Below are 25,005 nucleotides of genomic sequence, written 5' to 3'. Positions count from 1 at the left end.
TAATGGCATTTCAGCACACATCTCTAAATTCCCCATAACAAACAAGCAAATAAAGAAATATAATAAAAAGGCAATTCTACAGTTCTATTCTAAATGAGACACAAAGAGAAACAGATGTTATTCAGACTCAACAACTTTGACTTGTTCATTCTCAGCCCAATCAAGTTGTGAGAGGTGTAATCATGTGCACCAATACGCTGCCTTTCTATAATGTGTTCTAATTTTAAATGTGGCTGAAGTTCAGGACTGCATGCGCGAACACCCCATTGTATATCTGAAAGCAGATCCATTTGAATAAAAGGTATCTCTGGAGGGAAATCGAAAACAGATTAAAGAATATCAACATTATACACCCGTTAATGGTGAGGTATACAATTACCAGAGGGTTGAACCAACACCTCTCAACAGTGAAGGTGGTATTTGCTGACGAGTTGCAAAGCAGAAGAGAACATGTCAGGATGATGTATGGAATGGATGTAAATAGAAGGACATGGAGATTATGGCAGTCTGCAAATGTGCAGCAACTTGACGTTCAAAATAAACTTTATATTCAAAGTACAGAGTTTTTATTCATGCGTTTCCATATGAAGCTAGGGATGGAGAGTTTGAGTCTGTGCCAGTGTTAAATGAGGGTTTGGATCAAAATTGGATCAGACATGAGTAGTGAGACACACATGATCACTTGCATGGGAACATATTTGCACATGCAGTAGTCATGCAGCAATGCAGAAAATGATGACACCGCCTCACTCAGCGTAAGCCGCTGGTGCTATTGACAGGTGGTCCAGCCGGCTATTTACAGTGAAGGCTCCTTCAATAGCCCTGCTCTGCTATGTGACCTTCAATAGAGCTCTGGCATACTGAAACTCAGCACCATGGTGCACCTTTCACACTGCCCATATCCTCTTCCCTCTACAGTCTATACAACTACTTCACTCTTTTGTTTTAGTCACACTTTCCCTCCGTGATTCTCTTGTTAAATCCACATAATGTACAAAATAGTTCAGCGCAGTGCCGGTTTACTAGGTTTCTTTGAACCAAGCCACCACAACCATTTGGTGTCTTACTAAAGTAACAGTGCAACATTTTGGGGAAATACACTTATTTGCTTTCCTGCAGAGTTATATGAGAAGATTGATACCAATCTCCTGCAGCTATAACTAACTAATTAACATGAATCCTGAGTCAGGCTAGTTGTTTCCATTCTTTGTGCTAAGTTAGGCTCAGCGCCTCCTGGTTTATGAATGATAATCTACTCGGCAGGAAAGTGCATGTAGGGCATGTCCTAAAATGTTGACCGAAATGGTGAAAAGACTATTAACAGTAAAATAATTAATTAATTAATACTGCATATACAATTTATTGAACAGACTAAAGTAGTATGGCATTACAAATACATGGTTTAACATTTACAGAAAGTAACAGACCACAAAAGGATTAAAACAGTATGTGCAGTGAATGTAACCTCTGTAAAAAAAAATATAAGTCAGTATATCCACCAGTCAGCTTAAAACTACAGCAATGAAGACATGATAGCATTTTCAAAAAAAACATAAAATCCATCATAAATACACACACACACTTGACTTTAGCATTTAAAGATGATCAAATGAACACTTAAAGTATCAGCTTTTGCATTTAATCAATACAGTAACAAGAAGTGATGGCTGCTACACATTTTCAGTTCAGAACAAGTAAAGATCTTCGGTAACAGAGTCCAGTGATGAACATACTGTAGCTGACAAACAGTAACAATGGTGAGTGTGTAGCGTCCAAAGTAAAAGCACTTAAATATGATCTTGTACCGACCCGAGCGAGCGAAGGCGTCGCCACGGCTGGATCAGGTGGGATTGGCAGAAGAGAGGAACGAATCTGTGAGGAAGAGGCAGAATACGTAAAGTGACCGATTAAAAGAAACATTACATACCGAATACGACTTGGGACTTTCCAACATGCAAGCAACATTATTCTTGTTTCTGTGAAGATGCATGCATGTTTTCATTTGTACCTCTTGATGTAGGAGGAGGACGAGGAGGTTTGAACGTGCTGCCTTGTGCCAAAGTATCAACAATCCAGCTCAGAGCATTTGAGCAGTACTCCATCTGTGAAAGAGACAACACATTTCAGCATTCTAGGAAATACACTTTATACAATATGAAAATACAATTCAATCAGCCTGCTAAATATGAGGCAACCACAAGCAGCCAGTTAGCTTAGCTTAGCTTAGCATATCATAAAGACGGGTAATGGCTAGCCTGGCTCTGTCCAATGGTAACAAAATCCAGCTACCACCACACATAACCAGCAGACACCAGGAAATGACCGGTCCAAACCGAGAAACAGTCTGGCACACAGCTTCACTAAAACATCAGACAGTTGTTTTTACAGTATCCCCCTCCCCCCTCATTATGCTGAGCTGGGCTAACCAGTTGCACAGTTTTTTCTTATTTACCAAAGAGCTGAGAGGTATGGATTGTATCATTTAACTCGGCAAGAAAGAAAATAAGCCTATTTCCCAACAACAAATGTCTTACATATTTCAACTATCAATATTAGATCACAGTGTTCTAGTTGTAATGATGCAATCACCCAGCCCTGCTATATCTAGATGGGTGACATTTATTTTACTATTATACAGGATAGGTTGACTGCAGCAATGTCATAACCACTACAGAGTGATGAACTCAGTGAAATGCTTTGCCAAGAGTGCTTTCATGTTACCTCGTTCTCCAGAGCCCTCAGCCTGTGGTCAAAGTCTCTGCTTTCAGTCACATGTTTAAGCACACCGTCCACTCTAAAAAAAACAAAAGGAGATATTAACCTCAGTATTATGGAAACAAAAGAATAAGTGAACCGCTACAGTGTTTGTTGGTGAAGGACGGTGTTCTCACTTGGCAGACATCCGTTTGAGCCTCTCTGAGTCGCTGCTTTTCTGGATCGTGTTCTGGCCAGTTAAGAAGTCCTCCTTCTGGATGGTTTCCCACGTCATCAGCTTGTTGGCTGCTTTCCCTCGTAACTGCAAAACTGATAGAAAAGGGAAAAGTTTTTAATCAGCGTTATCCTTAGACTTGAAATGCTCCTTTAGTTACGGTACTGACAACGTCGTAGCCAATAGCCCTAAGTCGAGGTTAATCAGTCCGCGGAGCGAGACAGTTTTTGGACCGTTGTGCCAAGTTGACCACAGAATGAATCTTAGAACTTCATTTTTAGTTGACAATATGCTAAAGGTTTATCATGGACATTTGGTCCAACAACACCAAAACTAAAACTGCCTTTCCCCAGTTCCCAGACTGTTCAAATACTGACCAAAGTGGTGGATCTTGATAGAGGGCACTTTGCGGATAATCCTTTTGATAAAGAGATTGATATGAGAGAGGATGATGAAAGGAGGAGCCAGGGAAGGACGGGAGTGGTACTGAACTACCAGGGTGTAGCGCTGGAACTTCCAGTAGATGTCACTGTTAGCCTGCACTTCAGAGAAGGTGGAGCTGGGTGGACACAGAGAGCAGAGTTACGAGTGCTGTGGGGAAGTGTCTGTACAGAACTTATAGCAGGTCAGTAAAGCTAGCGTGGAACAGATTGACGGACAGTAATCTCATTGTTTTGTACCTAAACATGGCGATGAGCAGGTTGATGAGCAGGATATTGGTGACCAGCAGATAGACAATCAGCAGAATTACCACCAGCCAGTTACTATACTGAGTCCTGCACGGCTCATAACCGCTCTGAATCAATGTCACGTTGTCTGTGCAGGGCATGTCCCACTGCTTCCCCACTGAAAGACACATAATAAAAAGCGAAGATTAAAATATATGGCCTGTTTTTCTTATATTAATGTATAGATCTGCAATAACCTTGAAATAACAGTACATTTGTGTTACTTTGGTGATTTTAAAAAGCTGCAACCAAAAAACATCCAGCACATACATTATTCTTAGACTGGATTCCAACTGTACATAATATTTTCTCAAGATGCATGACACACAAACAAACTAACAAATCTACCATCCATCTCTTCCACAGGGATCTGTCCAAATATGTGCAAGTACGGCCGGTAGAAAACACGGCGAAAGATGCGTTCTAAGCTCGGGTCATAAGAGTAAAGCAAAGCCTGATTGGCTACTCCGTATGCCATGAGCCACACCATCAGGAAGAAAAGGAAGAAGAAGATGTCCTTCATCTGAAAAAAAGAACATAGTTTTATTTCCGTTAATATAATGACAACTTTGTGCTAAAGTAACATTGGTTTTGATGTCAACTTGTGAAAAAGTTCTCTCACCATCTTGCCAACAATGATGATTTTTGGTCCCAGCTGTTTGTGAATGGCAAAGATGTGAATGAGACGGAGGGTGAAGACCATGTAGTCCACACACAGGACATCCCGGCCAAATCCATATGACCATGTGAACATCCTAAAACACAGAGTGAAGCATATACACTGTTATAATGGCACCACCCAGTGGCCAACATGTAAAAATCACAGGATGGCAGTAAGGAGCGTGGGCACACTTTGAATTTACAGGAATATATATATATATATATATATATATATATATATATATATATATATATATATATATATATATGAGATGATTTATAGATTCGTTAAGACCCATCTGTGATATAATCATTTTGGTCTGATACAACTACATTAATTCCCTGATAAGTACTGTAATCAACCCAAACTATTAGATCAACCTGTACTTATATTCCTCCTGTGACATTATGGCACAGGTGGCAACACACTGCTCCGTTTTAAAGACACAAAAATTTGAAATTGGAATCGCATACATTTTGTGATACTGAATTATGAAAACCTGCCTGAACATTGATCTACAAGTGAGGAAGGTGTAATCCTGTTCTAATACATACTGTCTGTACTGCATAGTTACCTGCAGATTACTCCAATGATGAACAGCACGATGGCAGTGAGGTCACAGTTGTTCCACACATCCTGGATGTACACTCTGATCCTCTGACGCATCGTCATCGTCCCCAAAAAGAACGTCTTCGAGAAGAAAACATCAATTGTCAGATCAATAAACGAAACGCAGCTATAACCAGAACACCGTGAAATTATTTTATGATCAGTCTGTTAATAGCTGCATTAAGTGTAACACTTTGTATAAGCATGTCTCTCTGCACTCACCTCCCGGATCTCCTCACACACGATGGTGAATACCCAGAAGTACAGCACATATTCAGTGATGGCCGGACCAGAGGGCGGCGGGGGCTTGAAGTCCACCAACAGCACGTAGGCAAACAGCAGGAGGAACAGGAAGTACATCAGAACGTTGCCCAAAAATGCGGTGACGGGTGCAAACCAGAACTCACGCCATCTTGACACGATGAACGGGCGCTTTGGTGGTCTGCGAGAGTGAGGTATGCCTGTAAGGAGACGTCGTGGACATGGGTCAGTAGATTATTAGCATACCGGCTGCTAATGATCATTCCTGGGGTTTCTTTTCTACAGGGCTCACCTCTAATGGACCTGGGAGAGAGTGTACCTTGGGCATCCTCTTCACTGGTAAAAACAGTGACACGTTTTAAATGAACACAAAACACTAGAAATTCATCAAAAATAAATACAATAAAACAAAGTGTTCCATACAAAACTGTGATAACAGACATGTTGTAAAAGACAGAAGAAAAAAAAAAAAGCTTTGAAATGTTTTGTTTTGTTTTTACATGTGTTTGATGTCCGAGAAAGAGAAGATGGTGGTGCCGTAGAGGCTGTCGCTGTCCTTGCCCAGTCCGTCCTCGTTGGGCTTCTCCTCCCCTTGATGCTGGTCCTCTTGTTTCCTGGGTGGTGGGTTGTGTTGTAGCAAAGTATCAGTCCTGAATTCATCATCCTCTGAATGCTGATAGCAAAAAGAAATACCTTACCTGAAGGAGATGAGGTTGGTGTAGCAGAGGACGGGGCAGAAGAAGGTGAGCAGGAGCTTCCACACATCGGTGTTCCTCTTCATGTCCCCCCACCAGATCTGGGACAACAGAGACTGGAGGAGAAGACGAAATGGGACCAATTTCACCAACTGCTACAGATTAACTTTGCTCAGTATGAAAGAGGGCCGTGTTGTATGTGTAGTATTACATCATTGTTCCATAATTATAGTAATAAAGTGCTGAAATGCCTTTTTAAAGAGAGACTATTTAGGGATTAAACATAAACAGAACTAGTTGAACTGTAAAATGGTGGTGCCAATATTGTTTTTTAATACTTCAGTCACAGTAGCACACCTGTACTCCGTCATGGCTGAAGAACAGTCGTGCATCGGCACCCATTCCCATCTGAAGGCAGGTGGTACCACCCCAAACTGGAGATTTCCTAATCAGTAGGGTGAAAGAGCGACTCTCATTGCTCCGATAGCAAGAGCTGAACATGTCTGCGAAGAGGGAAAGACGAGTACAGAAACAGTTTGGTTGGATGGTTACCGTTCAGAAAACAAATGTTTAATTGAGCAAGATAGAAAAGTTTATTCTGAATAGCAGTCATCATACAATGGACACGAATAAAGCAAAGAATTACTTAATTTAAAGAATTCCAAGCACTACAAGCAACTTACATAAAAAACAAAAAACAATAATTAACTAATACAACTAGAACAATTAGGGATGATCATTTCTGCATGTTCAGCTGTTTAAATGAGCATGAGTTGATTGTGTGTTGAATGTTCGTGCTCTCACCGTGTGCCACGTTCTCAAACTTCTGGGCCAGCTCTTTCATGGACAGTTTGTTCTCCGCCTCAGCCTCCAGCTTGGAAAGTTCCCTCAGAATCTTACAGCCACTCAGAGCACTGAGCACCGACTCCCCTGTCTGGCACAGACGGCAAAATAGGTTAAAAGAAGTATCGGTGCTACTGGAGACACAGTTGTGAGCCTGGTTGCAGCCTAGAGGATTGTCATGAGCGCTTTGCAAAAAGCTACAGAACAGATTTTGACTTTATGATTCGTAGAAGTTGTACCATCTCCCAGAAGAAGGTGGCCATCTCGCTGCGGTTCTGGAGGACGGACCAGACGAAAAGCGAAGCCCAGGGGAAGAGGCAGCGCTTTTCCCGATAAAGGCATTCTCCCCGCAGCAGCTTACTGGCATGCTGGGATGGATCAAAAGAAGCAGGGGAGGAAGTATCAGATTGGCTGAGAGAAAGCAGTGAGTAGCTCATTAGCTTTCATGTACAGTAGGTGTACATATTAAGAAAAGTACCCTAAGTGCTCTCCTCTTGGATGAGATCTGTTCCAAGCCCAAAACATCATAGTAAAATGGCTGGCAGATGTCACCCATTAACAGCTCCAGGACCCTTGCAACCTGAAAAAAGGGGTTAGTAGGGTAACAAACAAATGAAAATGTTTGTGTCAACAAGTTTTCCTGACATTATTTTAATTGTACTTGGGCAAAGCAAAGTTCTGTCTCTAACCTCGAAAAGGCTCATCTCCGTTCCTGGGCCACTCTGTATGTGCTCTGCTGCCACTTTGGAAGCAGAGTCCTGTTGGTTTGAGGTCGGCGCAGAGGCTGCCGTTCCTAGTCGCTCCACTAGACGGCGCTGAAGCAGATGGTAAAGCACCGTCCCATCAGGCACCGAGCGGTAAAGGCTTTCCAGCCTGCCGTAAGTCAGGTAGTCCAGAATGTTGAGGCCGTTCTCAGTGAAAAGACGCACAAACTGAGGCTTGTCGTTGATCAGGGCATCCGTCATGGAGTCTTCCAAGTCTTCATACTATTTGATTAAAGGTTTTAATACAAGGTCAATACTTCATGTTAAAAGTGGTACTACACATACTATTATCTACTTTAAAGTGGTAGTATTTTCCCCCTCACCTTCCAATGGATGTCTCCGTTGAAGAGTTCACTCTTGGCAATGTCAACCCTGTTCCATGTGACCGCCAGCTTCAGCTCTTCATTGTAAGGGCTGGCATCAGCTGACGCACGATGCTTACTCGCTAAAAAACACAAACACGTCACAATTAAGACATGTTGCCAGATAAAACAGTAATTTCCTTAATGTAAATGAGTTGCATGTACCTCCAACCAAGGCTTTGAGCAGGACTGTATCAAAGTCATTTGGGCCCTCCTGCTCTCCATGGTAGATTGTAATGAAGTCTCTGTTCTGGTAGATGCTCAGAGCCTGGAGACCCAAAACAGGAGAAGCTGACGTGTATTGATATCACTTCCATTCACAATAAAGTGCGAGCAAAGATGCTTACTGCTTTTTACATTGCATTCTGGCAATTTTCTAGAAAGTTTTTTGACAGAAGATGTCCTCATACAATGCAGCCAATTATTGTTTCAGTCTTGTGAGTGAGCGGATTGTAAAAAGCCGCAAGGACAACTGAAAAACTGCCAGCCATTTCAAGAATGTGGGAAAGACTGAGGCAGGGAGTAGCTTGTAATACACATTTATTGAGCCTCCACTGGGCCTTCCAGTGGAGGCTCAATAAATGTGTATTACATGCCACAACTATAACGTGTTGGATGACGCAAGCAACAAACTGATAATTCTGCTGAAGATCCTCAGCAGCAGCAGCAAGGCTGAACATGTAGATATCCTGGGAGAGTAACATTGGAATCTTGACCATCGTATTAAAAAAGAGACGCCAACAAGAACATTTAAAAACCGAGAACACGAATATCAAAAGTTAAACGTCATGTAACCCCGTAGCTGCTCAATAAACAGCTTCTTCCTGTTCTGCGTGTCAAAAGCCAAACAATTAATGCGTCCACAGCACTTACCCGTTCAACTAGTTTGTCCGACTCTGCTTCAGAAGGGAAGTGCCTTTTAACCCGTTCTGCGACTTTGTCTTTCAGATCCACGCTGGGACCTGCCTCGACATCCCCCTCGCCGGACGACTGCACAACCGGTGCTGATGACAGATTGTCCAAGACGTCGCTCAAGAAGTCAGCCAGGCCTCCTGAGCCAGCCAGCACCAGCCAGGGCATGGACTTTTTAAGAGAAAGATCCACTCTCTGGTAGAAAGGAGGGAAAGAGAGAGATTGCTTTACGAAAGACAAAGGCATAATACCATTTTTTTTTTAAACTGTACATTTTACCCAATAACTTCTTTTTGACAATCAACCAACATAGAAAGCATCGTCTGTACCTCCAGCATGCTTGCTTCCCCCGATATCAGCATACAAAGAACAGGGATGTTAATGCTGCCGCTGCCTACAACAACAAATAAAACATCTTTACAGTTAATTCCTTCAGAGCGTTGGTGAAGTCTTCGTTTGTCCCGTCTTCACTTTATTGAAGACGTTACGATCATGTTTGCAGACAAACCATCTGCATAATTCTCTTGGAAATTGCAGGAACACAGAAACAGCATCCCGTTACATTTTGGACAAATCTCTGCTTGATTGTACATGTTGAATATAGCTGGGTCTCAAATACGTGCAGTGGCACGCAATAGCGTTCATTCAGTGGATACCAGAGGATTGTCCGATCGTCACATGCATTAACAAAAGATTACCACAAGAGGGCCAAATAGCTTGAAACCACAGTGGACTGCAAGCACATGTTCATGGTTGTGAGAGCTTTGTAGTCTTTAGACATAGCTCAGGTTTTCTAACATGCAGTGAACACAAATAAATACATTGTTAGAATATTTGTACATGGGGACCTGGAAATGTAATAGCAACAGCAGAAAGTTTAAGTTTAAGATATTCTATTTAATTAGGCCAAGATGTGTGATTATTCACTGGGTTTCCTATAACCAACTCAGATGAAGGAGCAAAAACAAAACTATTGAAGCAAAAATGTTTAGGACTATTTACTTTAGCCATAATTATGGCAGGCAATGGCAAACAGTTCCTCCATTCCTACACTACATACACAAACAGTATATTTCATTATCCCATCTCTCACCCCAGATGCCTGTGCGCTGGTGGGAGATGTAGTCCTCCAGTTTGGCCCTGAACTCCGTCCCTCCTCTGCGTCCCACACTCCCATCGTCCACCAGCAGAAAGGCCTGGTAGTTGTTGTCCAGACAGCAGGAGTCCTGGGACATGTTCTTAACGTAGTACTTAGCAGGAAAGCTGCCCTGCAAGAGGAGCAATCCAGGGATATGATACAGCGGGGCTTTTTCAAATGCCTGTGGTGCATTAGAGGCCTGCATTTGGTGGATCCCAAGACACTCCCAGTGTGTTGAATGTTGCGCGATTCAAGTGAACATTTTGGCCGGTACAAACCTGAGGGTTGACAAGCTGCTGTCGGTGGTCCACCAGGCCCCAGGGAGCGATACCCAGAGCCACCACCTTGTTGAGGGACACCGACGAGGCCGCAGTTGCATGATCCCTCACCGCCTCTCCAACACACCTGCCGACGCCTTCTCGCAAGCCTGCCGTCAGGATCCACGCTCCTGGTTACAGTAAAAGGGGAACCGTTTGGGTGTGGAAAGAGTCATATGTCATGACAGTTTTGCAGAATTTTGCAGTTAAAATCTGGAAATGTATGCCTGGAAATTGGTTTAATTACCTCTGCGCTGTCTGGTTAATAAATAAGGCATATTCCACTAAACTAAAGGGGATGCAAATGTGCTTGATTTTATAAAACATGTAGATATGTAATAAGTAGAATAAGTAGAATTCCAGATGCTTTTAGAAATTCAAATATAGATGTGTGAAATCGTAATATCTGACTCGGCAGTTAAGAGGAAATGGACATTGGAGTACCAAATTAGTATCGGACCCCAGAGAGTCATAAAGAGTTACGGAACTACATTTTGTAGCAGCTGTAATTTTCCGTAAAAAAAACAAACAAAAAAAACATGAGTCGGTTCTGTGTCTTCCAAGGAAGATTCATTATTTCACATTATTAATCAGTTACTTGGAATGGTTAGGAATTTTAGTTGGAGTTTACCTTATGTGGAAATTAAGTGAAAATTCATGCAAGAGCAAAACATATACACATCTAAAAAGCACATCAGTCTGTAACTTTAATACAGCTATTGTCAACCACTGGTGGGCTTCAGAGTGCCATCTAGCATGGAGGTAGCGCCTACAGGTAAAATGTAATTCATTGTTTTGATAATGTATAAAAGCAAATTATTTTTATATCTGAATGTGCCGACATCTGCTCAGATAGAGGCAAACAAAATGGAAAAGTTCCTGAAATTAAAAAAAGGGGTTGTAGGAGACAATCTTGCGCCAGTAAAAGCTAAAAGGTTCATCGTGAGCACTCGCCAGCTATCAAAGACCAAAATGAAACAATAATATAAAGAAAAGGTAAGTAACAGCCTCAAAGAGACCAAAGCATCAGTGACAACTTTCAGGCTTTCTGCAGGGTTAATAAAGTTCATTCAATAGCACATAGAATGCCATTTAATAACCGTTTCACAGTATGGTAAGTAAATATGCACGTAAGCATGATGGGAAACCAGTATGGACAATTTGGACAAGAATTACATAATCACATCTCTGGTGATACATTTAATAATATCACCACAACCTGGACCTCGATAAGCCACCGAAAATGGATGAATGAAAAAGCCAATGAGGCAAGTCTTTGCTAAAATGATCACTTTCCCATTATGAGACAAAGAGCCTCCTATAGCTACTGTGGCTAGCTGGAGTAACAGGACATGCTCTACTGGAGATCTGACGGTGCAGACTGAAACAATTCACTGTCACAACAATCCCACTTTGAGGAGTATAATGTCTCACCAAATACTTCTGTGTATGGATATTACAGTGATTTTGCAAACAGTGCATATGGGTTTCACAATACTTGTAACTGGCATGTGACCCATGACCCACTTACCTATCCGTGTTTGAAGTGGTGTTTTAGTACTGTTTGCTTTCATAACATGTTTACCTGTGCTTTGTGAGGCTTTCACCAGTCCCTGCCTCAAGACCTCCCGTACCCAAGTCTTCACTTTTGTCCTGCCTTCTCCGCCCACTACAGAAACCACCAGGTTAGGCAAAGGAAGACCCCAGTGGGCTGTCATCAGGGTGTAGACCATAGACGGGGGGGTGTCCCATGACAGACGCAGGAACTGATAACCACAAGAGACACACAATGGACATTTGACGAAAGGATCAAATGCATTTCGTCTATGGACAACTTATGACTAAACTTTAGTATCAAAACACAAATTATTAGTTATTATTATATTAGTTAGTAATTATTAGTTTGCATTAAGGAGGTCCTCAGTAAATATATGATTGCTTTGTGCATTGTGTTTGTTTACTCAGGTGCAGCAGTAGGTTGAAGATTAGAAAAAGCAAAGTACTGGCGACTACAGCGCTTGGTGTGTTTAAATCCAATATTTGGCATTTGGCTTTGAAACTGGACAGACATAAACTCTAAGGAGATAGATATAAAGCATGTTATGAATGACCACGCACGTAGCTATGCCTCTTGCTGGCTCCTGTGAACTGCAACTCTCCAAAGGCATCAGTCGGGTATTCAGAGGAGTGCTGGGCGCTGTCCCAGCGGTTGACAATCGCTGTGCTGAAATAGTCCCCGAGAGCCACAGAGCCGTGGGCCTCTCTTTCACCGCCGCACTGACACAGTGCGCCATTACTGAGAGGGGAGAGGATGGCACATGTTAAAACATGATCATCCTGACACATCGCCACAGAAAGTATCGCAGAGGAATGTGCGGCGCAACGTTCACAGTACCTGAAAGAATCTTCCACAAAGGTGGTGCACACTCTTTTCTTGATGATTTTGGGGATCCAACTCTGCAAGACATTTTCAACAGGTTAAAACAGACACATTATATACAGGCCGTTTCATGTCAAGTTCAGAGCCACCCACTACCCTTCTATGCTTGGAATTCATGAGGCTGCAAGGTTGTATGAAAACTGTGAAAGGAGAAATGTTGGCTCAGAGAGGAAGATGAGTTGGTGGGATATACGCTGTCCCTAAACACCTGGCTGTGACTTCTGATATGGGGCTGTGGTTTATGTGAGTGTGTGTGTGTGTGTGTGTGTGTGTGTGTGTGTGTGTGTGTGTGTGTGTACACTGGTATGTTCAGTACACACAGCACATTCTGCAGCGCATACCCACAAACTACAGAGCGACACTGGACTCTTGAAACTAGACTGGACAACTCTGAATTTAAACTCGCACTATAAAAAGGGATTATTTTTAATTTAGCCTAAACAAATGAATTTTGAATCCATAATTGGCACGCAAACAGCTAGGACATAACGTGAATAAGTCTGTCTCGCAGGGCATTTTGACATGCAAAAACAATGTTACGTTGTGCCAGTGAGCACAGTTTGTTCCAGATTTAGCTTCAAGCATAAAGCCACACAAGCGACGGAGCGCCATAGGTTGGTTTAAATATAGATCACGGTAAGACGGTGAGCTGGGCAGCGCGTACAGTACAACAGTGGGCGTGCCCGTTGTTTTTACATTCAGTTAGCGGTGCTTTAAAGTACATTTAAAGTAGGTTAAGTTAGAAGATGGCTAACTGAAGCCGTTTCCTGACGCTTCGCCGGCAAATTAGCCGTCGTCGTTTATTTTTACAACAGCCCCAATGTGCATTTCCTGCTTTACTTCCACCGGCTGACGAGTAACTTCCACGGTGTCCACCGTGCCGAGCGGCCGCACTATTTGGCCTACAAGTGCGTTTCCTCGCGCGGCTGTACGTTAACGCGACAGAGTACCAGAACCGACCGTAGTTTGCGTTTCATGTGACGGGACGACCAGCTGCCGCGTGCGGCTCGAGGCACACGGACGCTCGTGCGTCGCTCGCCTTCGTGACTCCAGAGCCTCGGGGGACTAACAAGCAGCCACAACTTCCTCTTCGCGGACTTCCGTTTTGTTCCACTTTAGTCTCTTTGCCAAGACGCCACCGTGGCAGCACAATGGTGATGTAATAGAAAGCTTACCCACCTGGTCCTTCTCGGATTTACCGAGTTTGGTTCCGTCCACTCCTCCTCCCTCGCCCCTCATGGTCCCCTTTCTGTTCGACTGAGAGATCCCAAGTGCAAACAAATACTTCAGGATATCCTTTTGATCATTTTCCAAAAAGTGGGTTTATTTACAGGATTGCGGTAACTAAAACAAATCCGGAAACTATAATGAACACTACTTTACAATAGTGTAAAAATAATTTCGGAGGAAGCCAGGTGCGGGGCACTCAGACACAACACACAGGTGAGGTCGCGGCTTTGCAAGATACACTTTGCAAATACCTCGAAACTTTTAAACTAGGAGGGGCCAGTCCAAACCACAGATGTGTAATGCCTGGGGTGTGAGCTGCTGATTACAATACTCTTATTAAAACACGAAAGATCACTGGAAAGATCCCAATCTTTAGGTGGGTGACATCAGATGTGGTGAAGTTAGAAAGAACCTGCTCTTGGCTACTGATGACACATATTTTGACACCACTGGAGCAGACGCGTTGCTGTTGTCAACGTTGCCTAAAAAATAATGCAAAGGGAGATCTGGATTTACAACAGGGCAAGTGGGGCAGGTGCCTCATTCAAACCCAAGCCATCATGGACAGTGGAAGCCTGATACTTTTGCATATCAGAATATGTGGTAATTCTGGGGAAATTCCAATAAAAATGACAACAATATTACTGTACTTTTGTAATCCCTGTAAGGCATTGCCTGATTCTAAGAATAATGTTAGTGCCTCTTCTACCTTCTCATGAAAAGCCCCACAGCGTTAACCCTTAGATCTCTGAGAGTCCCCTCATGTCAGGTAGGCCTATGCATAAACTGTAACTCCACACAGTTGTTTATATTAAATATTTATTGTACAATTTATTTAAATATTGAGGATTTTTTAAAAACTGATATGATTAAGCATTTTACACAGTAATAACGTAGCCACGTTGTATGTGGTTAATGAGCATAAATCCATAATAAGTACCAGTCATTCAGAACATTTACAGAGATATTTGGTGTAAATAGATAGAGAAATTGTAAAAACTCTCCACTTCTTAGTCCTTATAGGCGCCGTCATTCCTCTTGGCCCTATCTGCCAAATCCGTGCGGGTCGTTGGCCTTTTTCGACTCATCTGTTCCATTTTTTTTCCTGATCTGGTATAAGGTGTTGGCCAGGTTGTGAAGCTGGCACGTCCCGAGCTGGCATCCACGCTGGGCTGCACGGCGCAGACGTAACTTCATTGCCATGCTGGTAATGGCGATGAAGTAAAAGATGGGTACAAAATAAAAGTTTGGGATTTGAAAACATCATCATACATTTACAAAATAATATCAATTTTTCAAATAAATAACAAACCTACAATTGTGGTTTTGCTAACAGCCATAATTAGAAGAACACTACAATATGTATTCTGCGTCAATAACCTACAACAGTGCATTAATATGCAATATCATATAAGAAAGCTAGTGTTTTCAACTCATCTTTGCAAATGTACTTATGTAGTTTACTAGTAACGGCTACTCATGCTCTTTTGTACCTGTGTCTCAGTGCCTCCAGGTCGAGATGTTTGTCTTCTGAATGAAATGGGATGATCTTCAGTGATTGCGCATGCTGCTCCTCTGTCCTTTCCCCCCCTGAAGCCTGGACAGTGTCCTCTAGGAGGACAATGTCTGCGTCTGACCTGTGGGCCCGTCAGAAAAAGGTATTTAGTAATAAAGACGTGTCATGAACCAAACAACTACTCAGATGTCCAATACTGTAATATGGCAATACACTATTAGGTAGCACAGTTATTCCATATATTTCTTTCAAAGTTCCTTTTTTTTTCTTCAGAAATGCTCCGATATTTGTCTTTATATATTGGCAGGCATTGCTGGAGATATCATCAGTATACTATCAGTATTTCCCCCCCAGTAGCAGTATATTTACTGATGTGTTTCACTGACCTGTGAGTTAGTCTAAGTGGTGTGGCAGCACTCAAAGGCACAGTCAACAGCAGCAGAACGGCTATCTCCATACCGCACGGGCCTGTGGCAGAAAACCCATGAGTGATGCTGAGGAAAACATCCTGTCCCGACCACACTTAATCCTGACAAATGGTCTGTACGACTCGTAAGGCATAATAATACAGACAGAAGATTTTGACAAAAGAAATTATGAATTAGAGACCTGTTCAAAATAACAAAAACATGAAACTTACTGCCAAGAAAATCCCCCAAACTGCTTTGGCTTTTTGAGGAAACCATTCGAAATCTCTTGCTGATTGTTGGATGCTCAAGTCTGTCACAACTCTTGCCTTCTGGTCCTTTATAGTGTGAGGGGGTGTGTCTGGAACGTAGTCATTTTATTTGTCAGACCAACTCCCACGCTTGATTAATCAGTTATGGTGGCAGTTTTATTCTTTATTTACTAGAGCTGTGATAAACAACCTTTAAACAACAGCGTCCAAGCTCAACTTTGCACTTATACTTGAGCTGACCTTCTACCTTCGGTGATGTTTACATTGATTCTTGATATTCACTCTTTGCTTCACAGACCCCCACCCCCCCACCCCCTCTTTCCCCCTCTCCCCCATCCACATCCTCCTCCGTCCCTCTTCTCCATCACTCCACTTGCTGCTAAGCAATTGTTCCAGAAATCCTTCTTTCATTTCCATCACCTGCAGGAAGCCCACTGAGCCTAAAATAACCCCGATTCTCCTCCAGGCTTTTCTTTATCGCCCCATTTTTCCTGTGCCTTTTTCCCTTGAGTCACTTTTGCCGTCCCCGTGTTTATTCCTGAAATGTCCTTCACTCACATCCCCCAACACAGAGTGTTTCAAAAACAACTTCTTGATGGTACAACTTTCCTCAAAGATAAAGAAAAAAAAATCACATTTACAGATTATCTGATACAATTGCAGCATACAGGGGTTAAAGCTTTGTTAGCTCACTGATGAATGGTCACAGAAATAAAAAAATATTAACTTTTCAGGTTTGGCACATGGCCATTCTGTCATCTCTCTAGGAAAACCAACCATTATTAATAAGGTTTAATAATACAGTTAATCTGTGGGGAGCCAGTGTCTCGTTTGTCTCCCAGCCTCTCTCCCTCTCTGTGACTCACAACTTCCCCTCTGGAGTCTATTGTGTACCTTTCCTGTGACGACCATCTGGGCAGGTTGTGTTGTCAGAGTCATCACTGGTGCACAAGCACACATTAGCAATGAAATGAGTAAGCAGTCTTGTGATTTCACAAACAATACAAAAATGATTTACACCAAATTTCCTCTTAAGAGGTAATAACTTGCATGAGGACAGAGATTGCATGCCAAATGAAAGCAAAGTCACTTGGTAAACTTGTTCCTGCACATTTACTGCTGCCTAGCTGTGAGCAGAATGGTGATTTCTGACAAAAACATGAGCATATTTAAAAATGTAAACCCAAATTAATGCATACTATAATAGAACGTAAACACTGTCACTAATAGGGCTAAAACAATGAGTCAATTACTAAATCAGTCAACCAAGAGAAAATGTATTTGCTAATATTTTGATAATTGATTCATTGTTTAATTCATTTTTAAAGCAAGAATGCTAAACATTATTATTATTATATTTGGTGTCATCACCATGGGCTTTAGTAAATTACGATGGGCTTTTGTTACATACCTACATTACAGGAATTACGGTTCTTTTCATGCCTCTTTGGGAGAATCCGGTTCTTTTTTCGCTCCCTGCAATGACATTTAGAATACATTAGGAATGAGGAATATGTGTAATTACCACATTAGTCAATTATTTAAAGATCCCCTCTTTCCATTTTTAAGAAACATCTGATTTTAATACCAATTTCTGTCTTATGTGGGTTTTGATGAGTAGTGGATTGCACACGTCTATGACGATTGTTTTCTTCCTCTATAGTTTTAGAGGTCACTGAGGGTCATTAGTCTCTTGTAGCTCTAACTTGTTGATGTCCTAACATCTCAAGCATCTCATTCATCTTGAAGGAATATGTGTGTAGTTCCATGAGAGCACTTTGTCAGGATTCCTCTGACTTTTCTCCCACTGTCGCTGACGTAGTGTGCATCCTGTTGTTGTAAGCCAGCAGCCACCAGCCGGCTACTTCAGACCTCCCGGCCCTGTTTCCTCTACCCACTGGGCACAGGAGTGAGCATCCTGTCAGGAAAGCCTGTCACTCGCATATCATCTTCTCACCGAGTTCATCTCTCAGGGCACTCAAGACACTTTGCGACAAGTGTGTGAACATGTATTTGATCTTTACAGTACACCGTGTATGACAGGAGAAAAAGTAGGTTAGCTAAATTGGGAAAAAAACCAACCAAGGATGTGAATTCGAGCAATATTTTTGCTGTCATCTGTCAAGGCTGACCTCATGGAGATTGGTACCATCTATAGTTTATAAGAAGAGTAACATTTTAAAGTTCACTTTCAATGGAAACACTTTAAAATACACTCGTACTGTGCAGGAGATAAATAACCTTGGCATACATCATGGTTGGATTGACCATGAGAATAACTCCATCTTGTGGTACTAGACAGGTACAGCATTATAGTTCTGCACACATATACATTACATTTCATTTAGCTGGCACTTTTATCCATCATGTTACAATCATACACACAGCTACAGGGTTAAGTGTCTTGCTCAAGGACACATCGACTAGGGCGGGGATTGAACCGCCAATCCCCTGCTAACCACTGACCCACATATACATATGCAACTCAAGGTGCTGTTTTTATTTACACGGTGGAATCATTGTGGTTTATAAAAATCCAGACATTTTAAGCTGGAAGCTCTCAGCTGAAAAACATTGATGTTATCTTACTTGCATCTGCAGATGCATTTCTCAGCAATGTTTTTTCTTTATTTTCAAGGTTCAACGTTAGCCCTCAAAAGCACCAGTGTGGTTATACAACAGCTCGAGAGGCGTAATAAAACCCAAATCTTAATGGTTGTGCCAGTAATTCCCATGCTATTAAGAGATTTGATTGAAAGAGTGTGTTAAAGCTGTGCACACATACACACACACACATAGACATACACACGCACACACACACACACACAGAGATGTGCAGCACAAGTCTGGAAAACCTGTAGGTTAGCGGGTCAACACTGTGAGATGTAAGCTTAGAGTCCATTAGTGGATTATAACCATAACCACGCCATGGCCCGGCATCTCTCTTGGATTAAAGAGAGACAGAGAGAGAGTGATCCAGAGATATGCTGAGTGCATGAAGGTAACGGGAAAGCAATTGAATTGAGCATTGCATACGGAGCCGATACGGGGACGGAAAAACACCGCGAAGCTTGCTGAAGCCAAGAGTGGTGACAGCACTTTGGGTTGGCAGACATCAGGGGATTTGGGCTCACCTACAGTATATTATCTTATAAAACTTATATTTCAAAACTTATATTTCACCTGGCTGATCAAGTGATTTGCACAAGGTAAGTTTGGACACACACATGAGTTAAACTCTTGTAATCTGTCTGCAATCTTGTTTATGTATTAAGTTATACTTCTCAGTATGGAAAATTGTCATATACAATATACAAATGCAGCTTTCGTTAGCCACAAAGCATCTGTTTGCTTTAGAGATATGATGGCAGGATGACTACTTTATTGAAATCAACTCCTCCTTTTTAATGACACATTTATTGGTTTAATTTCCACATTTTAGGTGAATAACAGACACACTGTACATGATATGTATTTTTTCACTGTTTCACTGTTCATTATTATTGTTGTGTAACTAATTTAGTTATGGCCTGAATGATTATTCCTCTCCCTGTGTGTTTGTGTGTGTGCACGCAGAAAGCATGGGCGTGGACCTGGAGGGGATTATCCAGTGCATCAAGCAGGGGGATCAGAACGGTGTTGAGGTACAGCTGCAGGAGTTCAACAAAGAGGTAACACCACGCAGGAGCTCATATACGGACATACGTGTCAGGATGAAACGTGTAATGGCTGAGACCGTTCATATCATATCATCACTCCTCTCTTACAGTATGCCCAGTGCTTCTTCTTTGATTCAGAGGAGAGTGACCGAAGGAAAGTAAGTTATGCTGCTGCACTTGTTTACTGGGACACATTACTGTCCTGCCCGTGTTCCTTAAACCTCCCCGTTGCTTAACCCCCCTCATCCCACTCCTCCCCACCCCCAATCCACAGTCTGTCTGTGATTAGTAATTGTGCTGTATCAGTTATTCCTGATCCTCTCTCCTTACATGCTCAGGCAGAGCCATGCAGGCAGAGCGATAGAATAACCGACATACTGCATGTTAATCTATTCAACACTTTCATTTTCAGCCATTGAACAGCAGGTCCGGCAATATCTTAATTTATTTCCATTTAAATGTTATAATTTGATGTAAATCAATATTCTATTTTAAAATATATTAAATCAATTTGTTTTTAAATTAAATCTGATGTGAATTAATTTTTTTTTCAATTCGATATGGAATTTATAAAAATCATATTTTGAGTTTAATTATTTTAATGTTCACTTTTAATGTGTTCATTTAATTTATTGAATCATATTTATACTACAATTTATTTTTAATTAATTCATCATTTTATTTTCTATAAATTTAATTTATCCAATACAGTTATTATTCTGAATTATTTCAGAAACATGATGTCATCTATAGCAACGGAGTCAACTTTGTCTTGGTTCAATAAAAGTTACTCTCAGCAGCTTTGTGAAACGCTCTTAAGAAGAAACCTTTTGCCAGGAACTAATGGTTTGAACTCCTAATGGTTACAAACAACACTTTGTGTAATATGGCCCCTGATTGGTGAAACAAATATGATGTACTGTACTGATATTTATTTTATTTTTCTCCTGCTGCGTTGCTCCCTGAAATTGGATTGCTCACCTCCTAAAGCAAAGAAAACTGGAGGAGGTACAGTGCTGCAGCATTTTGGAAATAATATTAGAGTATTGGTTTTGTTTGCACATAAGAGCACCCTAAACCAATTCATAAACTGTGTTCAAGCGTATTTGTTCTTTGCCCCGCTGTATAGTTCAGAAAAAATAAAGTGAGGGAATACGCTGATTCTGACTCCGACTGCGACCAGTACGACCAGGAGGATCGAGGCCTCGTCCTGCGACAGGTGCCTGACACGGTCACTTTCTGCTCTCTGTCTTTTTTATGCTGTTAAACTAAAAGTTTATTTTTCTGCTCCTGTCCTCAGAATTTAGCTCTTGTCCTGGTGAGGTTCATTCGAACAGGAGCTACATGTCGTCTGTTGAGAGTATCTCTACGAACCCTGAGAATCCTCTCCAGGGACAAAAAGGTCCTGGGCCCCTTGGTGACCGACAGCGCTCTCCTGACGCTGGCCAAACTAGCGGGGCTGACCACGAGTGACACAAGTGACGAATCCAGCGACCCGGACTCAGATTTCTACGATAACATCATGGCTTCTCTGGCTGAGGCCAAAGCGTTGCATCGTCGTACTGACGAGGACGAAGGCGACGTTGAAGCCAATGACCAACAGGACGAGTGCTTTGATGAGGACGCCAAGAGTGACATCAGCAACGCCAACAGCGAAGATCTGGACAGCATTGGCTGTTCTGACAGCCACAGGACCAGCATCAACGAAATGCACAGGGGCAGCATGCATCACAAGGCGCTGGAAAGAGGCCGGAGGGACCGCAGAGAGAGCAAGATGGAGGGGGAGAGGGAGGAAGAGGAGGAGGAGGGAGGCGTGTCAGGAGAGGAGGCACAGAGAAAAGAGGCCTTGAAGGTGTTGTGTAATGTGGTCTACAACAGCACCTGGGCACAGGAGAGGTTTAGTGGTCTCAGGTGGGTGTCCTCGCAAGGAGCAGAAATAAACATCCACACACAATACAAAACACTGCTAAACACAGCTGCTGGCTGTGGAACTAACATTTCTGGTTCCAGTTAGCTGTTTTCCCCTTCATGTAATGGTCAAATGTGGACATTCTTAAATCCCTTTAAAGTATTTCAAAAGACAAAACGATGTACGGCTAATCTCAGTGACGCTATTGTTATTCTTATTATTAGATTAGCGTATCTCCAGACAGCTAACCTCTTGTTACAATCTCCATCAGGCTCATGTGTGGCCTCACAGAGCGTCTATCCTCCAGTGTGAGTGGCTCATCTCCCTCCAGTGTTCAGTTCTATGAACTACGCCTCATGTTCCTCATTACTGCACTACGGCGCGAGCTCAGCGTTCAGCTTCAACAGGTACCTGACCTCCCACATGCCCTCACTTACTACAAAGTGACTTCATTAAATACGTAGTGTTTATTATGATAGTTCAAATATGTGGTAGGTCATGTATCAATACGCTAAACTCTATCTCTGTTTGTTTATTGCCTTCAGTTGATTCTAATGTGAATTTAAACAGATTCATGATCTACGCCTCTTCACTGCCTTCCTTCCTGTTGCTCTTGCAGGAGGGAGGTGTGTCCATCTTCACCGCAGCTCTGGAGAGCTGTCTGCAGGTTCAGTGGAAGGACCAGTATGAGTGTGTGCTGGACCCAGCAGCACCACCCATCTCACTGGAAGCCTCTCAGCGTATCATAGAGATCCTCAAAATCTTCTTCAACATCACCTGCAGAAGCCACAGGCAGGAGCCAAGTGAGGTCAGTGACTATGAATAAATAATAAATGTCAGCCATCAGATGGAATGGAAGGGAATCAAATGTATCTTATATAGAGACGTGTGTGTGTGTGTGCGTGCGTGCGTGTGTGTGTGTGTGTGTGTGTGTGTGTGTGTGTGTGTGTGTGTGTGTCCTCCTCCCTCAGGATGACGCAGCTCTCTACCGACACCTGGTGGCGATCCTGCGTCTGTGTCTGATAAGGAAGTGTTTGCTTTTGGATGACACTGATGAACTGCAGGGGTGAGCGTGAGCTAACATCGATCCTCATAAATGTCATCTTTAGTGTTATACATTTTCTGACAATAGTTTTTTTTTAAGTATGTTGGCATAAAGGTACATTTGTCTGTGAATGGGCAATATATATTTATATTGTATTCAGGTGTATTTATAAATTACACCATTTTAGTGATGTATGATGGAGGATGTATGAAATCCAATTTTAAAGGTGGTACAATCCAAGTCTTGTTTGATCCCCTCAATCTCACTTTCATAGAGAAGCATTGTTTTAATATTATTTAATGTAATAATTATTCATCTATACTAAAATGTCTATATTGTGTTCTGCATAGAACAACCATTTAAGTATGTCTGTATCAGGGCTAATTCCTCTAATGTTGGTTGGTCATTTATTTACATGTTTACAAAACATTGGGGTGATAATACGTTCATGTCTCACTCCATATTCTTATGTAATGAAATGTGTTATGTTTAATTCCATTCACAGCTTTTTTTGTAGTATATGTTTGTATTTCTACTACTTATTTAAGACAGTCCATCATGCTTTACTTGTATCGACTCTTACGCTCAGTTCCTGTAATCTCGTCTCAATCCCGCAGCCACACAGTCAACCTGTTGTCAGCGCTGCCTCTCCAGTGTCTCGATGTGCTGCTGATGGTGCCTCTGGGGCCCGACTCGAAGCAGGGCCCGGGGGTCAACCTGGACTGTGTCCACATCCTGGTGCTGTTCATGGAGAGACGCCTGGAGACGGTGAGGGAGAAAGGGATATGCAGAGAAGAGGGTCGAAAGCTACGTGGCCAAGCTACAATTACGAGTGTTTGCCTGGAAAAAGTTGAACGTTTAAAAAGAGCGACCCTCCTCCTGATGCTGAAAATAACCTTAGCGAGTCCTTCTTGTATGTTTGCCTCTCAGGGTGATAAGATGAAAGAGAAGCTGACACCAATCCTCAATCTGCTGACGGAGAGCTGCAGGGCCCACAGAGAAACACGCCATTACATCAGGAAACATGTAATAACCCAAAGAAAACACGATACTTCAAAGGAAGCTTTGTTCCTCTCACAATATTTGCATATTCATTTTTTAAGATACATTTCTTACTGAGTATTCTTTCAAGACAGCTGAAATGATTGTTAATCCTCGTCATTAGATCCTGCCTCCTCTGAGAGACGCATCACACCGACCAGAGGAAGGCTCCACAGTGAAGAGTCGTCTGATCCGCCTCATGACCCACCTGGACACAGACCTCAAACACTGCGCTGCTGACCTCATCTTTGTGCTCTGCAAAGAAAATGGTTCGACCACACATTATCCCCTTGAGCTGTATTTGATTTCATGTGATTGAACTGCATGGTTCTTGCTATTGCATAATTTGTAATTCATGTCGAGTGCGAAGTCGAAGAAAATGTTCCACATCACGGACAAGGCAGTTTCTAACTCTCCATATTTGAGAGCGAGAATTTGAAATAAATGTCACTGGTTTTAAGAAATTTTCCATCTCTTACTTTATGTACATAGCTAACGTACCATTTTTCCTCAACATTAAGTTTTGATCATCACCTTCACGTCTTCCTCCAGTGAGCCGCTTTGTCAAGTACACAGGCTATGGCAACGCAGCGGGCCTGCTGGCCACCAGGGGCCTTTTGGGAGGTCAGGGGTCCAGAGTCAGCTCTGACGCCCAGTACTCCAGCGACTCAGACTCAGACACTGAGGAGTATCGACAGGTCAAAGGTCGCATCAATCCGGTGACAGGGCGGGTGGAGGTGGAGCAGCCGGACCCCATGGAGGGCATGACGGAGGAGGAGAAGGAGGAGGAGGCCAAGAGGCTCATCATGCTCTTCAACAAGCTGTCTAGGTCAGTGAAGCGACAAAGACTCAGAGAGATAAAGAATCTTTTCTCAACAACCTTTTAGAAATAGTATTAAACATAGAGGAGTCCTAAGTCTAAATACGGGTTAATACGTACTTATATTGGAATCTTGAGCCAATCTCGAACCCATATATTTTTACCCCTCGTTTGTTTTACAGAGATAACATTATCCAGCCGATGGCAGTGGATGCAGAGGGGAAGCTGGTCCCGATGTCGGGACTGAAGAATAATTCCACTGAGGAGATGAAGTCTGGGTCTGAGAATGACGGCGAAGAAGAGGAAGGACAGAAGAACTGAAACATGTCAAATACATTCATTTAAATGATTGATTTTGTTTCTAAATGTCCCATTTCTTAAGTTTGACGGTACTTGCATACACCCTAAAAAATGTGACCAATGGTAACTTAATAAAATTATGGCAAC

The 25,005-nt window shown here is 42.3% G+C and overlaps 2 protein-coding genes across 2 annotated transcripts; one reads left to right on the top strand and one right to left on the bottom strand.

The window, feature by feature from the left end:
- Positions 1-1,344: 1,344 nt before the first annotated feature.
- LOC117748842 (transient receptor potential cation channel subfamily M member 4-like) lies at positions 1,345-14,124 on the bottom strand. The gene is made up of 28 exons (XM_034558945.1): positions 13,839-14,124; positions 12,615-12,676; positions 12,338-12,515; positions 11,805-11,985; positions 10,181-10,350; positions 9,858-10,032; positions 9,094-9,158; positions 8,726-8,959; positions 8,018-8,120; positions 7,814-7,935; positions 7,416-7,712; positions 7,205-7,306; positions 6,966-7,094; positions 6,688-6,817; positions 6,241-6,386; positions 5,887-5,999; positions 5,689-5,802; positions 5,481-5,524; positions 5,150-5,388; positions 4,893-5,008; positions 4,280-4,412; positions 4,006-4,180; positions 3,610-3,775; positions 3,307-3,488; positions 2,892-3,024; positions 2,722-2,794; positions 2,009-2,102; positions 1,345-1,872 (listed from the first exon to the last, which is right to left on the bottom strand). Exons 1-28 carry the CDS (start codon positions 13,896-13,898, stop codon positions 1,841-1,843), a joined length of 3,768 nt encoding a protein of 1,255 aa, XP_034414836.1. The 5' UTR covers positions 13,899-14,124; the 3' UTR covers positions 1,345-1,840.
- Positions 14,125-15,495: 1,371 nt separating this feature from the next.
- Positions 15,496-25,005, top strand: LOC117748843 (synembryn-A). The gene is made up of 14 exons (XM_034558946.1): positions 15,496-15,547; positions 19,661-19,755; positions 19,854-19,901; positions 20,734-20,751; positions 20,873-20,962; positions 21,044-21,654; positions 21,924-22,059; positions 22,272-22,460; positions 22,624-22,718; positions 23,315-23,465; positions 23,628-23,723; positions 23,863-24,007; positions 24,291-24,567; positions 24,741-25,005. The coding sequence occupies exons 2-14, from the start codon at positions 19,666-19,668 to the stop codon at positions 24,877-24,879; spliced, it is 2,085 nt and encodes a 694-aa protein (XP_034414837.1). The 5' UTR covers positions 15,496-15,547; positions 19,661-19,665; the 3' UTR covers positions 24,880-25,005.

Source organism: Cyclopterus lumpus, chromosome 19 (genome assembly GCF_009769545.1).
Source record: "Cyclopterus lumpus isolate fCycLum1 chromosome 19, fCycLum1.pri, whole genome shotgun sequence".
Classification (NCBI taxonomy): Eukaryota; Metazoa; Chordata; class Actinopteri; order Perciformes; family Cyclopteridae; genus Cyclopterus; species Cyclopterus lumpus.
Note: the sequence above shows the minus strand (reverse complement) of the source record. Positions and strands in the feature narration are given on the sequence as shown.

Bases quoted from the DNA above. Each gene is read 5' to 3' on its own strand.
- LOC117748842 (XM_034558945.1), bottom strand. From the start codon at position 13,898: ATGAGGGGCGAGGGAGGAGGAGTGGACGGAACCAAACTCGGTAAATCC. The intron at 7,307-7,415 runs GTTAGAGACAGA...CCCTTTTTTCAG, and splicing joins CGGAGATGAGCCTTTTCGAG to GTTGCAAGGGTCCTGGAGCT. The intron at 5,525-5,688 runs GTAAAAACAAAA...TGTTTTTACCAG, and splicing joins TTCTCGGACATCAAACACAT to TGAAGAGGATGCCCAAGGTA.
- LOC117748843 (XM_034558946.1), top strand. From the start codon at position 19,666: ATGGGCGTGGACCTGGAGGGGATTATCCAGTGCATCAAGCAGGGGGAT. The intron at 21,655-21,923 runs GTGGGTGTCCTC...AATCTCCATCAG, and splicing joins GAGAGGTTTAGTGGTCTCAG to GCTCATGTGTGGCCTCACAG. The intron at 22,461-22,623 runs GTCAGTGACTAT...CTCCTCCCTCAG, and splicing joins ACAGGCAGGAGCCAAGTGAG to GATGACGCAGCTCTCTACCG.